At 41.4% G+C, this 17,886-nt stretch overlaps 1 protein-coding gene and 1 long non-coding RNA gene across 2 annotated transcripts in view; one reads left to right on the top strand and one right to left on the bottom strand.

Moving 5' to 3' along the window:
- Positions 1-6,631, top strand: part of SPATA5 (spermatogenesis associated 5) — a 325,548-nt gene extending 318,917 nt beyond the window's left edge. Inside the window, exon 16 of the mRNA XM_029941225.1 lies at positions 6,520-6,631. Coding sequence (XP_029797085.1) covers positions 6,520-6,549 — 30 coding nt within the window. The 3' untranslated portion in view covers positions 6,550-6,631. The remainder of the gene's footprint in view (positions 1-6,519) is intronic.
- On the bottom strand, positions 5,696-8,725 carry LOC115293564. Its single transcript, XR_003909506.1, has 4 exons — positions 8,502-8,725; positions 7,469-7,531; positions 6,652-6,792; positions 5,696-6,545 (listed from the first exon to the last, which is right to left on the bottom strand). It is a non-coding gene; the product is annotated as an uncharacterized LOC115293564 (long non-coding RNA).
- Positions 8,726-17,886: the final 9,161 nt, after the last annotated feature.

Here is a 17,886-nt window from a genome sequence, read left to right as displayed (position 1 = left end):
AGAAAGAGAGACAGAGTGTGAGTGGGGAAGGGGCAGAGAGAGGGAGACACAGAACTGGAAGTAGGCCTCAGGCTCCACACTGTCAGCACAGAGCCTACGCGGAGCTCGAACTCATGAACCATGAGATCATGACCTGAGCTGAAGTCAGACGCTCAACCAGCTGAGCCACCCAGGCACCCAGGTCCACACAGAAACTCTAATGACCCAAACTGATTTGCCTTCCTTCCTCCAGCTTTCACTATAATGGTTGTATGCATGGATAGACTTTTCACCTAGTGTCTATGTCAAATCTACTCCAGTAGCCTATATCTTTTTGGACTCCCTTTTGGGGAAAGAATTCATTCTAGAAAATTTAGGCAGAAAGAGAGGTTACAAGGTTTTAAATGGCTTACAAAATCACTGGGAAATGTGTAGACTCCTCTTTAAAGACTTAAGTGATAAAAATTTCTGGAAAGATGGTTAAAATGGCACACTTAACATACTACACATGATATGACCCAAGGAAATTAAAAGAAAGATGAATGGTTCATCTGTGCTGAAATCAGGGAACAGACAAGCCCAGGTTAAGTATATCAGAGGTTATCCAGAAAGTACAATATGTTTTGGACCAACTTACAAAGAATCCAGGAAATTCAGCATATGCCTTGCTTAAAAAGACATACGATAGGAAATATTTGGTTTTAAGACACCAACAATTGTAAGACGATTAATTTAAAAACATCCTTTTTGGGAAAATAAATAAATTACTGTGATTTTATTATTAATATTATTACAACCTGATTTCAGAGACAGTAAAATGTGAAAAATACTAAAACCAGTCAAATACAGTTAAAGTGAGATAGGAACTGACATGTAATAATAATATGTTCATATATTTGTCATAAACCCACAGCAATTAAAATACTATTTGCAGCAACATAATCATAAAAAATAATGTTGACAGGTAAAAGGAGAGTCAAGCATATAGGACCCAGATTATTAGGGGGCCAGGACCCATCACAGCTTGAAATATCCCAGAGAGAAATAGCAGCAGGGAACCCATGCCAGAAATCTGGGGGGAAAGGTTGGGAGTCCAGATAAACAAAGCGGAAGCACTCTAGGAGGGACATTTTCTGGGGAGAGAGAGAAAAAGTTTAAAACACAACGGCTTTGAAGTCACAAAAATATTAAAATATAGGCATTGTTATTGATGTATAATAAAACATTTGAATAGGATTCAGAAGGAACAGAACAAATGGGATTTATTTCACAAATATACCCCCATAGCTACAAAAGGGCATATTATTTACCACTTCTTTTCCCTCTCCACCCCCCCTTTTGTAAAGTATTTATTATAGCCTTATTTATTACAATAACAAAATATTAGAACAATTCAAGTATCTGTCAGTAGGAGCTGCTTTATTATGATATGTCCATACAGTGGAGCATTATCGTGCAGTAAAAAGGGAAAGAAAGAAACTCTATAAATTGATCTAGTAATTATCTCCAAAATACAGAGAATCTAAAAAACTTAGATATATACCTATACTCTGCAAACAGAGAATGTATATCATTTTATTATCTCAATAAATATCTATTATATAAATGATGTAATTGGGTATATACATACACAAACATTTGCGAACACAGAAATGGTGCAGAATGTGTTTTTATAACCACCATCTAATAAAACTAAAACAGAAGTGTAGAAACAAAAAAACCCAACTATTTAGAAGTTCAAAATTCATCTTGAAATGATTCTTTGATCAAAGAGGAAATCAAAATCAAAACAATAGAATATCTGGAAAATAATAATGAAAATACTATATATCAGAATCTATGGGATCCAATTACCACTCTATACAGAGGGATGATTTCTAAATCTAACAATTTTCGTTAACAGAATGAGGTTAACCAAATTAAGCACTCCCTTCAAAAAGCGATTGTAAATAACTCCAAAATTAACCTTAGGAAAATATAACCATAAAAGCTAAAATTAACAAAAAAACAAAGAAACGATTGATCCAATAGCTCATTCTTTGAAGAACAAAATCCAAACCAAATTAATCTTTTTGTGGTGGACAGAATATGCTCCCTACACACATGTACAAACAAGAACTTACATATTCTAGTCCCTAGAAAGTGAATGTAATACATTACCTTACATGGCAAGAGGGACTTTACAGACATGATTAGGATCTTGAGAGAACCCTGGATTTTCTACATAGGCCCATTGTAATCATAAAGCCCCTTATAAGGAAGAAAAGAAGGAGGCAGGAGAATCGGAATCAGAGGAGAGGTCAGAGAGAGAAATTTGAAGATGCTAAACTGCTTGCTGGCTTTGAAGATGGAGGAAGGGACCGGGAGCCCAGGAATGCAGGCAGCCTCTGGAAGCTCGAAAAGACAAGGAAAAAGATAACCTCTAAGGCCTCCAGCTCTGCCAATGCCTTGATTTTAGTCCCATTTCATAGACTTACTGCAGACTACTGACCTCCAAAACTGTTACAGAATAAATTTGTGTTGTTTTAAGCCACTGTTTGTGATAATATATTATAGCAGCAATAATAAACTAATATGCTTTCTGGCTTGCTTTTTAAAAGATAAGCCACAAACATAAAATTGAGAAGAAAAGAAACCATATTTATGAATGAAATAAAAAATTAAGAATTTTGTATACTTGTGCCAATAAATGCGAAAACCCTGGTGAAATTGTTGATTTTTCATATAGCTTTCTACCTCTCCAAAATTCGTAAGCTCAGATGGTTTTATAGGCTAAAATTCATTCAGATTTTCAATCTAATCATCATTATGCTATTTAAATAGTTTCAGAGCATAAAGAAAGAGGAAGTTTTCCCAATTCCTACCCTAACATAGTGCCAACTCCCTTTCACTAGCTACATATCTTTAAAAGAAGTACCTTTAAAAAATTACTACTCAAAACCAAATAGTGTAGTATATCAATAGATCAAAGTAGAAAACAATGCATTCAGTATGAAATTCACCATTCACTTCTCATTTTTCCAAAAAGATAACATTAATGTGCTAAACATAGTAATCGTAAACAAATAGCCAGTAACATAATTAGATATCAGAAGTTCAGGCAATTGTTTATCATTTTTCTGTGAGTGCTGGTGCATGAAGTCATATGAGGGAATAAAGCAAAAATCTCAAAATAATTAACTGAGGGATTATGATGTAACCAGTATATTCTCAGGCTTCTCTGGCTGTTGCAAAAAAAATAAGGTCACATTTCCTTTCATACCCAATTTACATCTTTAAATTTTCATTCCCCTATAACCCAAACTCCATTCTACTGGGTTTGCTTCTTCAAATACATACCGGGAGTCCCCTGATGAATTCAGTGTTTGTTAAGCACATACTGGCACCTTAAAAGATCTTCCCTGCCCCCCCCCACCCCCTGTCCTCCCCCATGTAAGCCTCTCCACCCCTGGGCCCCTGGTGCTGTCTCCTAACAAGCTCTTCCTGGTCACCTGCTCTTCCCTATCACTTTGTCCCAAGTTTGGGCAAGGACTCTGCCTCAGTGCCTCCAGTGACCAGGCTAAGGCCAGACTGTGGATTTTTACAAAACTACTGACAATAAGGAGCAATTACAACGATGAAAGGAAAACATTTTCATTTCATATTAGATATCGGTGCTCCTCGTATCTGTCCCCATGTTCCACCAGGGACATGTGCTCTAGCTCTTTGTACAACTCTGTTGAAATAGCTAATCTATCACATACTAAGTGTCTATGGAGAGAACAGCGGTGAAGGGCTAGAGGCTGGATCCCTGCCAATGGATTGCCAATGATGTAATGGCCAATGACTAATCAATTTTGCCATGTAATGAAGCCTCCATAAAAACCCAAAAGCAGGGAGAGCTTCTGGGTTGGTAAACACATGGAGATTTGGGGAGAGTGGCTCAGAGACCATGAAAGCTCGGTACCCTCTCCCCATACCTTGCTCTCTACATCTTTTCCATCTAGCTGTTCCTGAGTTTTCTCTTTTATAACCCAGTGATCTAGTGAGTAAAATGTTACCCTGAGTTCTGTGAGTAGCTCTAGAAAATTAACCCAAAGGAGTGGGTCATGGGAACCTCTGATTTATAGACAGTTATAAGCACAGGTGACGGCCTGGACTGGCGATTGGCATCAGAAGGTGGAGGTGGGGGTGGGGGTTGGAGGAGGGAGAAGCAGTCTTAGAGAACTGAGCCCTCAACCTGTGGGATCGGATGCTATCACCGATGTCGAATTGAATTGGACTGAGTTAATAGCTTGATGGTTGGAAGGAAACCCCCCACACCCCGGCCTCAGAATCAGTGTCAGAATCAATTTTGGGTTTTTTCTGGATTTCTGAAAAGGATTGCCAAATAAATATATGCCATGTTAACTATATGACTGCAATAATCATTACTGGTGCTGACTTTCATATGGTAATGATGTATCTGCTCTTTTATTACAGGAAAGTACTGTTTCTTGAATTTCATCAGTTGTTCACATACTGTCTTTACAATGCACATGGTCAAAATCTTTTCTGCAGATTCTCATGACATAAATAAACAAATAAAAAACTCAACAATATTTAGATTGGGGAGTAAGTTATATAACCTGATTTCACCATAATTATATAACTTTGTTTTCCACCATTCCCAAACAATGTTTTCTATATTTGCTAAACATTGTGAGTTAGATCATATTCAGTTTGCAATGGAAAGCCCATGGTCTATTTCGAGTTTGATGGTCCATAGAGCTTCTCTCATTTCTGATCTCTTGGAATCCTTTTAGCCCAAAGTATCTCTTTCCTTTCTCTTTCTCTCTCTCTCTCTGTCTAATGCCCATCAACAGTTTGGTATTTTCATGAAATATTGTAAGTACTGTGGAGTTTACTTGCTTAGTTGTCTAAAATGGTCTCAATGGTGGCCAGCCTTTCATAAGACTAAGATCCCAGAGCTTTCCGAACATAATAAAGATGAAGGAATCTAGCCCTAGATCCTAACCTCGTAAGTGGCAGATCCAGGAAAGATGACAGGCTCCAGGCCCGAGGGCAGGCTTGGCTTCTAATAGGAGCACACAAAGTTCTCTATGGCTACAGAGAGAAAGGCAGGGTAGATGTTACTGGGCTGTAAGTGGAGAGATTTGATGAAAACATAGACTATTTTTCTTAATGAATCGGAAGCTGTGTTCTCAGCTGAGTTTGAGGATGAGGAGGAAGCACAGGAGATTTGAGAAGAAAGAGCAAATGGCCTATCAAGATGGCAGGGTAGCTCTAAATTTTCACAAGGGTCAGTGGTCATGAAATTAAATCACAAAGAATTTCCTGTCATCAATCCAATTCTTATATTTTACCTTAAATTCATATCATTTTTATAATTTCCCCTCTTTTTTCCCTCCATTTTATTTGAGCATATAACAGCCTAAAACCAGTCAAAATGTAATCCCAATTTCTATTATAAATGAAGAAAAGTTACTTGGCTTCTGTGCCAAGTTAAAAAAAAAATCCTAGGGCACCTGGATGGCTCAGTCGGTTAAGTGTCCGACTTTGGCTCAGATCATGATCTCATGGTTTGTGGGTTGAAGCCCTGTGTCAGGCTGTGTGCTGACAGCTCAGAGCCCAGAGACTGCTTTAAATTTTGTGTCTTCCTCTCTTTCTGCCCCTCCCCTGCTCACACTCTGTCTCTCTCTCTCTCTCAAAATAATAAACATTAAAAACATTTTTAATTAAAAAATCCTTTTTATTTGCATATTTCCACAAAACAATGTGGGCTTTTGTTCTTTGCCTCCTCCATATAACTTCTCAGTAGGAATTCCTTAGAAAGCTTGATGGGGGTGATTGAGAGCGAAAGAGTCTATTGGCTGAGTGTTAAAGCATAAGGGTAAGCCATTTCAGCTGCTCCTACTAAGCTTTCTCAGGTTCCATCAAGAGAAACCTGGTCCTCTGTCTCCGGGGTTCGCCTTTCACAATTTGCCACTTTATTCCTCCACATAGCTCCCATTTTAGTAACAAAATGTCTAGGAAAAGCTAGGACTTGGAATCATTCAAGGAGATATAGACATACTAACTACATTTTCAAACATTTTGTAAGTCATGAAGACCCAAATTTTGTAAAATGTTAAGATTTTTTGTAGCTTTTCTTATAAAAGTTTGGTGAAAAAGTATTACAGTGAAGTTTCAGCACAGAAGGAGACTGTACTAAATCCGAAGGATTTTTCCAGTGTCTTCTGGGGGTAACTTGTCTTCTTCACCTCTTAGGGTGGGTTAAAGTTCACGGAGCCCACCAGCCCTGGAAATGGCCCAGTAGCTCCGAATCACAGGAATCCGTCCATCACTCTGGACGGAAGTTGTCTGGCATGGTCACCCGTGTGAGGTTTCTCTTCTGGTCTCAGGGAAGAGAAGGTCCTCACGCCCTTACCCCCTCTCCTTCCCTGGTGCATCAGTGGAGGTGGAGAGTGAGGAGGGTCTTCGCACCGCCCGCCGCTCGCTGGTCCACCAAACTTCCCAGACACCGCACTTCACATCCTTCTTTTCTGTTTCCTTTGCCAGGCACTCAACTGGCCAGCTCCAGGGGACTAAAGGTGAATTCCGTTAGGAAGCACGTTGGGGAAGAAAGTGAAAGAATTTCGGCAAAATCATAAAATGTGGATAATAATATACCAATCGGCATGAAATACTCACCCATTTCACAGGGGTGCTGTGAGAACTAATTAATGTTTGTAAAGGCCTTTGAGTTCCTTGGAGGGAAGGTGCCACCAGAGTGCTAAGCATGATTGTGAAGGGATTATGTGCACAAATACAATACCAGGAGCCAGGATATTACTAAAAATAAAACAGAACTTTCTGTGAGGAAGGTAAGGAAGGAAATGCGTCACTGAAAAAAGCTTAACTGTCTTTTAATACAAATGCTTCGGCTGCCGGGTAACGGAGCAGCAAACCTGAGATTCTATTCTAAGCAAAGGATTATGTTTTCTCGGCATTGTCAAGGTGCAGTGGAACAAAACAAAAATGACTGCTTTACCCAAAAGAGGGTTATAGTCTTTGAAAAAGAGATTAAGAGGATGTTTGGCTATTTCGCTGTGCAGTCCATCCAGGAGAAAAAAGGCAACAGTAAAGCAAACGTTTGTTTGCATTTGAAGGAAGGGGAGTTTTAAAAATTAAAGGAGACTGCTCCAAACTGAAATAATTATTGATGATCGCTCCCAATAAAACTAGTGATAAAGAGTAAAGCTTGTTAGAACCTTCAATACCTTTTTCATCGGCTTCTTTCTTAAACGGCTGCTTTAAACCTGAGTCTGAAATAACAGAAGTTACATATTCTTGCTTGTGTGTTTACAGAGAATGATTACATGAACTGCATAAAACAAACCAAACAAAACCCCTCCACTTAGTTTATATCATAAATAATCTATGCTGTATTTATGGATGGATTCTATGGTGTTTCAGAAGTCCTCGTGAGAGCAGAAAAGGAAATGAAAACAGTCTGCTTTTCACTTACCTTCTTCTTTCTGACTCTTTCCTTCTCCTCCACCTGCTCATTTTGTAACAAGGCCTCTGAAGTCTGAAGCAGATTAGCAAACAAATAAATCCTTTAATGTCATGGAATACTTTACCCAACATAAATGGGATTAATCTGCCAACCCAGCAAATTCTACATTTCAAATACTTCAGCTGCACAATAAGGCATTTCTGCCAGTCCCCTAATTTATGGCACAGAGGACATTTTTTTTTTCATATTTGCTCTGGATAGCCCTTCTTTCTCTGTTTTTCCTTCCCCTTCCATCTCCAAATCTCTCAGTTTTCCACCTTTGAAAATATCCTGCATATAGCATTTAGAAAAGCATCAAAGAGCACACACAATAACCTGTGGTTCTCCAAGAAGGCAGAAGAGTGAAAGAACGCAGATCATGGCCCACCTTCCACCAGCTCAGAAGATCCATCTCCAGAAACTCCCGGTCTGGCTCTGGCCCTAGAGCTCCGGTGTGAAGACTGAATTTCATAACCAAACATGAGGTCTAGGTAGCCATCAATCCTTGTTTCCTCAAAATTTTGCTATACTAATAAAAAAAACTGGGCTGGTTTTATGAACCCTATTTAGACATTTCAAGAACTAGAAATGGGTTAAGTTTTATACAAATAGAGAAGGCAAGCAGAATGGCCTCTGATCTTAGAACTAGAGGTATTTCTTTCTTTTTTTTGGGGGGGGGTGCAAAAAGGTATTGTTTTTATTAAGGCACAGGGATAGAACCCAGGGGCAGAAAGAGCTGCCCAAGGTATTTCTAACAACCATTCAATTCAATGACTTGCCCAAGGTCACAAAGTAAGAGGTAGGGGGTAGTTCAGCGGATTAAGGCCACCAGGTTTCCTGCCGGCCAGGCCATGCTGTTCTTACAGGACCGCACTGCTTCCCTATGGGAAGGATCACCACGCTGCTCTCACTCAGGAACCCAAGGGAGAAAGACTATTTTGGGGGTATTTACTCAAAACCATTGGGTAAATTCTGACTCATATTAACATTTCCCTTTACTCACCCTTTGAAATCTGAGCAACATGAGTCACTAAACTGTTCTGTCCTCTTGGTTGATGACCAAAGGGAAATGCTTCATACTAAGAAGTAAGTCCTCATAGCTTTTGTGGACAAATTTCTGAGAGTCACAATGAACAAAGATATGATGAATAATGAGGCAGGAAGGTCCCTGCAGCTGTGAGCCCCCAAAGTCCTCCTGGCACGTGAGCCACAGAGACTCCTCTTTCCTGAAATACAAGGTCCCCATCAGGCCTTTAAGCAAAAATAATAGGAACAATGGGGTCAGGAAGAATGGGAATGTAAGCATGTTTCTATAGAACCAATTGTGACATCAGGACATTTTATGTCAAAACACCAAAGTGGGATAACTAATGAAGTACAGAAACATGCAACAAGATGGATGAATCTTAGCAAGATGATATTAAATAAAAAGTCTCAAAAGATTATATGCTACATGATACCTTTATATAGTATAAAGCAACTAACATTTGTAAAAATATGTGCAGTTTAGGAATACAATAAAACTATGTAGAAAGAAAAGCAAGGAAACAAGTTCAGAATTCAGGATAATGGTGGGGAGATCAGGAGTAATATTCATGAGGAAATGTATGATTAAGTGTAAGTTATTTTCTGTCCTGACTTTGGTTTCGGGAGATGGGTTCATCGATGTTTATTACATTATTAAAAATAAGTAAATAGGGGTGCCTAGGTGGCTTAGTTGGTTAAGTGTCTGACTTCAGTTCAGGTCATGATTTTCCAGTTTGTGGGTTCAAGCCCCTCATTAGGCTCTTTGCTGATGGCTCGGAGCCTGAAGCCTGCTTCAGATTCTGTGTCTCCCTCTCTCTTTGCTCCTCCCCTGCTCATTCTCTGTCTCTCTGTCTCTCAAAAATAAATAAAGCATTAAAAAAATTTTTAATAAGTAAATAGGGGCACCTGGGTGACTCAGTTAGTTAAGCGCCTCTCAATTTCAATTCGGGTCATGATCTCACAGTTTGTGAGTTTGAGCCCTGCATTGGGCTTCATGCTAGCAGTGGAGAGCCTGCTCGGGATTCTCTCTCTCTCCTCTCTCTGTCTCTCTTTCTGTCTCTTTCCTGCTTCTGCTCTCTCTCTCTCCCTTTCTCAAAAAAAATGAATAGAAACATTAAAATAATAAGTAAATAAATTTAGGCTGAACATTCACAGTCCAATGATCGTAATGTATCTTGAATCAAGCATCTTGATTAATCCAATTGACACACACCAAATTTGTTTTAATTTTTTCTGTCATTTTTATGACACTTTCATGAGTTGTTTAGGACTGCCATAGCACACTACAGCAAACTGCGTGGTTCAACAATAGAAACTCAGTGACTCAGGTTCCTGGAGGCCGGCAGTCCGACCCAGAGGGCTGTTCCTTCCAGGGCTCTGAGAAAGGGTGTGCTCCAGGCCCCTCTGTGTCTTATAGACACTGTCTCCTCTGGTCTTCACGTTGTCTTCACGCTCTGCTGTCTCTGCGTCCAGCTTTTCCCCTTTCTAAGACACTGCCCATATTGGGTTAAGAATCCCTCTACTGCCTTCATTCAAACATGATCACTGCTTTCCAGATGCTTGGTCCAAATGAATCACGTTCTGAGGTTACTGAGCTTGAGATTCAACATCATTTTGGGAAGGACACATTCAACCTATACAACAATGTGTAATACTTGTTAAGATCCATGGCACTGGGAAGGAAAGAATAGAGTTCTTTTAACTGTGCATTACCAAGGCCGTTTTCTTTCTTTTTTTCTAATTTTTTATTACTATTATTTTTGAGAGACAGAGAGAAACCGAGTGCAAGCAGGAGGGAGGCAGAAAGAGATGGAGACACAGAATCACAAGTGGGCTCCAGCTCCTGGGTGTCAGCACAGAGTCTGTCACGGGGCTTGAACTCATAGACTGCAAGATCATGACCTAAGCCGAAGTCGGATGCTTAACTGACTGTGCCACCCAGGCATCCCTACAAGGCAGTTTTCAAAGTTTTTTGGGTTTTTGTTTTATTTTGTTTTGTTTGGTGTTTCATTTTGACACTGCTGGCTCAAACGTGTTAATGGAAGAAAGCATATTTGATTCATTCTCCTTAAAGGACTTCTAAATCCTATATATGCTTTCTAGTATGTATCAGCATTTAAAATGTCTCAGCCTCTCCCCTTCTGGAATCAGTTTATAACATGGGTTTTTTAAAAGTTAGATGTACAAGTTGTTTGTGCCAACATTGTTTGTACTAACAAAAAGAAATCCCCAAATACTAGAAACATCCTAAATGTGTGCCAGAAGGGAATGGTTGAATAAACCATGGTATATCCACACTGTGCAAATATAAAAATGAACAACATAGAATTAATAATAATACCCAAGTAATGACTGAGCATTCGCTGTGTGCAAGCCCCTCTGCTAAGTGAACTTATACAGGTTGTCTGATTTATTCCCAACAAGGTGGCTTATTTGCCCCATGTACAGTGGAGGAAAGTGGGAACTAAGAGACTTGAGAGGCCAAGTAACTTTCCCAAGATCACACAGCTAGTAACCTAACAGAACATGACTCAAACCAACGAGGTACATAAATGACGGGGGAAAAGCTTTGGAAAATGTACCAACATGTAAATGGTGGCTATCACTCTAAAGCAGTGTGGGTTATGGACAAGTTTCTTTTCTTTTTCAAAGAAACAAATTCGTGTCTCTTGAATCCAGTCCTTCCTCCCTTTCTACCCCCGCTGCTCCTGGTTGAATCCAGGTTTCATAATCCTACGCTTAGTGCACACCCCAGTCTCCTGGCCCCTGATTTCCTCTAAACATCCTGCATGAGCCTGGGATCTGGCAGTCACCTCCTGCCTTCTGAGGAAGTCCAACCCTTCAGGCTGGAACAGACTGACCATCTCTTAAGAGTCCAGACTTGTTTTCCTGGAGGACTCTCAGTGACCAGCGCTGCTCCAAGAAGCCTTGTCCTGTTCCTGCCCCTCCCCAGCCACGTGTCCACCACCTTGGCATCCTTCCATCGTTTGCACCGTCAGCCCTTTTCCCCTTCTCTGCTGGGCAAAAGCCTTCAGCCCACAGCCCATAGCCTCCACTGCACGAAACCGCCCCTTGCGCCGCCAGCCTTCAGCTCCTCTCCTCCCCAGCACCTCTGGACCTTAACAAACGTCCTCGCATCATTATTTTACTCTCTTATTTGTGCTTTCTTCCTTGTTGGATAGTTGCTCCTGAAGGCAGATAGAACCTATTTTCCTTTTTTGAAACTCTGTGCTACTCAGCACTGTGCTGTATCTCTGCCCAGTGTCTGAGAAACATATATTTAATAATGTCAATGAATTAAGGCTGCTATGCTTAAAATAGCAACTTCATGGATACTGTCCATAATCAAAATAATAAATAGCTTATGTGAGGTAAGATATAAAACATAAATTTTGCCCCAGAGTAAATTGACCTGGCATAGGTTTATGACGTAATGGTCTGTTTATGCATCTACTCCTGTAACCCACTAAACCTTAACAGGTTCCCACCCCAGCCTTTGAGTAGAAGGAATAGATAGGACCATGGGTTAGTACCTCTAATCACTTTAACATGTTTGCCTTTGATATCCTTGCTCTCTCCTGTGACTGGGTCTCTTTTTCCCTCTTTTCCAACGGTCATAACCCCTGCTTGTTACCCTGATCCTTCAATGACTGGCTTTCCCAATCCCAAATTGAACTCTCTTCATGGCTGAGGCCCCACACCAGCTGGAGATTTCCTGTGTCACCTTCTGTCTGGATGGACATCTATGAGAGCTTGTACCTAGACCTTTCCCTGGATTTGATTTTTTTAAATTTTTTTACATTTATTTATTTTTGAGAGACAGAGCTAAAGCAGAGGAGGGGCAGAAAGAGAAGGAGACACAGAATCTGAAGCAGGCTCTAGACTCTGAGCAAACATTCAGCACAGAGCCCAATGTGGGGCTCAAACCCACGAGCTGTAAGATCATGACACGAGCCAAAGTTGGATGCTCAACTGACCAAGCCACCCAGGTGCCCCTCCTTGGATTTTAGACTAGGTTTGAAACTTCAGTTAATGGCATTTAAATTCCATGCATGCACCCTTTCCATATATAGATTTATCTCCTCAATTAATACCTACTATGATATTCATGGCAGAAGATTACTGGAGCTTCAATTTTCAAAATGTTGCTGTCTATAGCCTCAGGATTACATAAGATCTCTTTCTCATAAAGAGAGACTGCCTAGCTTTGTCACTGGGAGCAGATACTCAGCTTGGTCAAGGGATGTACTGCTGGGAACAGCAATGCAGAGAAGGGAGCAGATCCCAGGCCCCGGCTTCATGCCTACAGCATCAGGATGGTGGTGTGCTCCACCTGGGCAGCCTTCACTTTGGTGACCTTGACTCTTGGCCTTCTCCACTATCCAACACATCCTCAAAAGTTGACAGAATGTGAAGAAAACACTCATCCAAGAAGGAGGAACCGTAATGTCTATATGATGCCCAAAGCACTCCTGGCCCCTTACTCCAAACGTTCAGAACCAAGATCATTCTGTGGAGGGAGAGGCAGGCAGAGTTGTGGTAAAGAGCTTAGACTTCACATTCAGACAATTCTGGATTTGAATCCACTTCCTATGGGATCCCCAATAACCCCCCCCCAACCTCTCCAATACCAATTTCTTACTCTGTCTTGGGAAGACCGGTTTTTACTCTCTGAATATTTCTGCCACCAGGTGTGTGGGCTTTCCTGATGAAACAGTTCTCTGTAGGTGTCAGAAACTGTCCTAGAAGTCATTTAGATCCTGACACTGACTACCTGGACTTAGCACAAATCCTACAGGCTAAGGGCTCATCCCACTTCAGATGCTAATTTCTGACCAACTGGTTCTAAATCAGAGACTCCCATGACCCCCTCCTCAGGTTCAGTAATTTGCTAGAACAGCTCACAGGAAATGTCTACTTAATACCGCCGGTCTATTATAAAAAGACATAGCCCGAGGAGAGCCAAAGGGAAGAGATGCACGGGGCAAGTTGTGGAGGAAAGGGCACAGCACTCCCAGACTCACCACCCTTCCAGCACCTTGTATGTTCACCAGCCCTGAAGTGCTCTGAACTCTGTTGTTTGAGTGAGTGTTATTGGAAGTTCATTAAGTAAGGACGATTGATTAAACCATTAAGCCATTGGCTGTTGTTGATTAATACCATCTCGGGGCTCTCCCCACCCCCCAAAGATCAAAGGTGGGGCTGAAAGTCCTAAGTGTCTAATCAAGTGGTTGGCTTCTCTCGCAACCAGCCCCCAGAAGCTATGTAGGGGCTCGGCAGGAGTCACCTGATTAGCATAAACGCAGGTGTGTGTGAAGGGGCTGATTATGAAGAACTGAAGGTGCTCCCCTCATCCCTATTCCTGAGGAAACAGCAAACGTTTTGGAAGCACTGTGCCAGAAATGAGGAACGAAGACTGAATATATATTTCTTATTGTGTCACAATACCACACTCAGAAACACAAAACTCATAACACCTACCTTTTGAAATTGCGAAAAATAAAATAATGTACATAAAGTACGACCCGGGCCTCAGGTTAATGAGAGCCTGTCCCTGCCTCCTCTCCCAGCCCAGGCCCTGAGCACAGGGCATGGCCTCCCTGAGCGTACATCCTTCTGCCCTTTATACACATCCTGTGGGAACTGGAACAATTCAGAGAAGTTTTTCTGCGGCAGCTATCACCTGTTCTTTTTCGTAGGATTTATTTATGAGTGTGTGGCCTGACACAGTTCTTCTTCTTTGTTGTTGTTGCTTCTTCAGAATTTCCCCTTCTTGTGAATGGTATTTCTGGCCAATAGGAGGATATCTGTCATTTTTCTGAACTTTCTAAAGCCTGTTTTCCAAACTCTAGGACCCACGTCAGCTCAGCCTGATGACCCTTTTCCTCTCTTTGACCCGGAATGACGTAGTCATTTTTTCTCTAGGTTCCTGGAAGTTACACACGAGCCATCGAGTTCTTTTTCGTCAAAATCAAGTCAAGAATAGTAGTTCCCTTGTAGTTTCCTCTTTCTGGTGAGGAGTGTATTATGAAGACTGGCGAAGGCTAATTAATTACGTGGTTTGCTTTTAGCAGAAAAAGACTTCTAGAAAAACCCCAACTTTTGAAACTGGTCCGCAGCATCACCTAAGTTGCCTGTTAACTATCCAGTACTGATAAAGTGTTTTCCCCATCACCTTCAGGATAATAACAGTAATAGGTTGCACTTATTGTGCATTTTTGTTGTGTGTATGAGGCACTTGCTAACACTTTAAGTACATCATACTTTTTAAGCTTAAAAACAACCCAACAAGTATATTGAATATTATATAACAAGTATATGGAATATTATAGTCTTTTATTTTTGAATTTTTTAAATGTTTTTTATTTATTTTTGAGAGAGAGACAGCGTGAGCAGGGGAGGGTCAGGGAGAGAGGGAGTCACAGAATCTGAAGACAGGCTCCAGGCTCTGAGCTGTCAGCACAGAGCCTGACACGGGGCTCGAACCCACAGACTATGAGATCATGACCTGAGCTGAAGTCGGAGGCCTAACCAACTGAGCCCCCCAGGCGCCCCACATGGTCTTTTCAAAGAAGAGAATCCTAGGGGCACCTGGGGGGCTCAGTCTGCGGCGCACGCAACTCTTGATTTCAGGGTTGTGGATTCGAACCCCACATTGGGTGTAGAGATTAGTTAAAAATAAAATCTTAAAAGAAAAAAGAAGAGAATTCTACCATTTGTAACAACATGGATGGAACTTGAGAGCATTATGCAAAGTAAAATAAGCCAGACAGAGAAAGACACATACTGTATGGTATTGCTTATATGTGAAATCTTTCTTAAAAAAAAAAAATCAAATTCCCAAAAACAGAGAGTAGAAAAGTGGTTGCCAGGGGCTGGGGGGTAGGGCAAATAGGAAGAGGTTGGTAAAAGGATAAAACATTTCAGTTATATGATGAATAACATGGTGGATCTGAGGGTCTGATGTATAACATAGTGATTAAGCTGATAGCTCTGTGTTGTATCATTGATTTGCTAAGAAAGTAGAACTTAAATGTTCTCATCCAAAAAAAGAGAGGCAAATACGTGAGATGATGGAAGTGTTAATAAACTTTTCAGAATGTATATGCATCTCAGAGTATCACACTGTACACTTTAAATATCTTACAATTTTGCAATTATACATCAAAAATAGGGGGGACAACACTACACGGTGTGTGCTATCACTAGTTCCCATTTTACACATATGGAGACTGGAGCACAAAGAGCTTCTGTAACTTGCCTACAGCTGCACTTGCAAATAGGACAGGCAGGATTCTAACCCCAGAGCCTATCATGGAACCATCGACTGCTTCTCATGCTTGGGATCTAACGCCAGCTCTCTCCTTCACTGGACTTTGGAAAAAAGTTGTTTAATATCTGTCTCTCAATTTCCTTATTTGCAAAAAAAAAAAAAAAAAAAAAAAAAAAGAATAAGAATATCAACTTCACAGGATTGCTACCCAGATGAAATGAGATCACGTTTGGGGCAGCAGGAAGCCCCTGCTCCAGTAAGCAGGTGCACACCAGCAGCAGCTGTCCGGAATCCAAATACCTTCTATTCCTGCCCCCCGCCTCATGGCTCTTGCTCTCAAGCTGCTCCTTTTCTTCCCATGTTCCTATTTCTGCAGACAGATTCTAGCTTATGACCAATGCATGCATCTGACGAGGTTTAGTTTTTTTCCCAAAACGTTATTACTTGATGGTATATCTTCTATAAGTGGCTTCTCTGGAGTCAGGGTGAGGTGGGCAAGGTGTATTTTCCTCCAGAGTCTTCGCACCTTCCAGCAGAGTGGGCCCCTGAGCACTTCCCAGGGGGAGTTGAGAAAAGAACAGTCAGCAACAGCCCCTGGGTCCACACAGCCTTTCCCACTCCTGGGCTTTACCAGGAAATGTGTAACATGAGGCGAAGGAGACAGAGAAGCCAGAGGGCAAAAGGAAAACTGACTTGTCTGTGCCGCTGTGCTGAGCTCCAGCTCCGAGAGCGCCCAGTAAGAGGACACAGGCAGGACTGGACTCCGCTCTCCTCGGTTTGAGGGCACGTGTGTGTGTGCCTGCGCCTCCACACCCTGCCGGCGATTAGGACGTGCTGACGCACAGGTCCCAGTGGGGCTTTATAAGACAGGTCATGCGTTCAGGAAGCGGGCTTTGCTGAGTGCAGCTGTCCGGACCAGGTATGGCCCAAGCTCAGGCAGGGATTGTTGGCGACGAGAGCGTGGGGCTGGTGTCCTCTGGCTGCATCTCCAGTTATCCCGTCCGGCACTTTCAAGACTTTTAGAACTACCACCAGGAAGCAAGCAAATACATAAAAATTAGCTAGTCTGAAAGTCGATCTGCTAAATCTCAAACTGGAGATAATTTTTTTCCCCTGAAATTAAGAAGGTTTCTAAACTATGGATCTGTAAATGAGTAAAAGTGGTTTGGCTCTGAGAACATTTTTACTTGCACTTGAAAGGTTTAAAATTAGAAAGAGCAGATCGCCAATTTATACCTTCCTCCAGGATCACCTCCTTCTTTTTATCAGAAACGTGGCAGAAGTGACATTCGTGTGGAACAAACTTTTGCAATATATATACCGATACAAAAATTCTACAAAATTCACTAATAGGATTCTGAAAAAGATCAAGCGCTGCCCAACCTCTATTGCACACATAGAAACTTCTCTTTGGGTTTACAGGGTTGTCTTTGGGGGGGAGGAGGTTCTGCTCCAGTGTCTCCTTTGATTGACATGGCCAAATGCTGTGCTGCTTTTCTTTGTGCATTTATAGAAATTGAGACACACTTCCCGATGAGCTCTACTCTCCAATAAAAGGGAGATAGATATATGTTCTGCTTCTTAAGTCACGGAGCTCAGGTCAGCGCAGAAGCAGCCCAGATAGTCCTCACGATGGGAGGGACCTGCCGGAGGCTGGTCCAGGGCTCCCAGAAGGGGTAGTGGCCAAGGAGAACAATGAAGACACATTAATGCAGTTACTTTCTTGGCCCAGGCCAACATCGGCTTGTCCTATCTCCTTATTATCTCTTGTATCTCCGGTATCTCAGGTCTTGGGCCTTTATTTATAGACTTATGACATCAAAAGGTGGAACTTTTACAAATAATTCTCAGTGATAAAGATGCTTTGAAAAGGGTGCAGAAACAGGTTTTACAGAGGCATTTCTTCAGAACTATTCTAATTACAATGAGGTAACTTACACATCATAGGATAACAGGATATTCTCGGTGAAAAGCAGATAACATACACATTTGTTTGAACCGGTAGTAAATCTTACAACTAAGAAGATAGCAGGATGTTTTCAGTGAGAAGCAGATAGCAAACACATTTTATAACAATGATGCTAAAATT

The sequence above is a fragment of the Suricata suricatta genome, chromosome 1 (assembly GCF_006229205.1).
Source record: "Suricata suricatta isolate VVHF042 chromosome 1, meerkat_22Aug2017_6uvM2_HiC, whole genome shotgun sequence".
Taxonomy (NCBI): Eukaryota; Metazoa; Chordata; class Mammalia; order Carnivora; family Herpestidae; genus Suricata; species Suricata suricatta.
The sequence above is the reverse complement of the archived record's forward strand: the minus strand, read 5'-3'. Positions and strand labels throughout refer to the sequence as shown.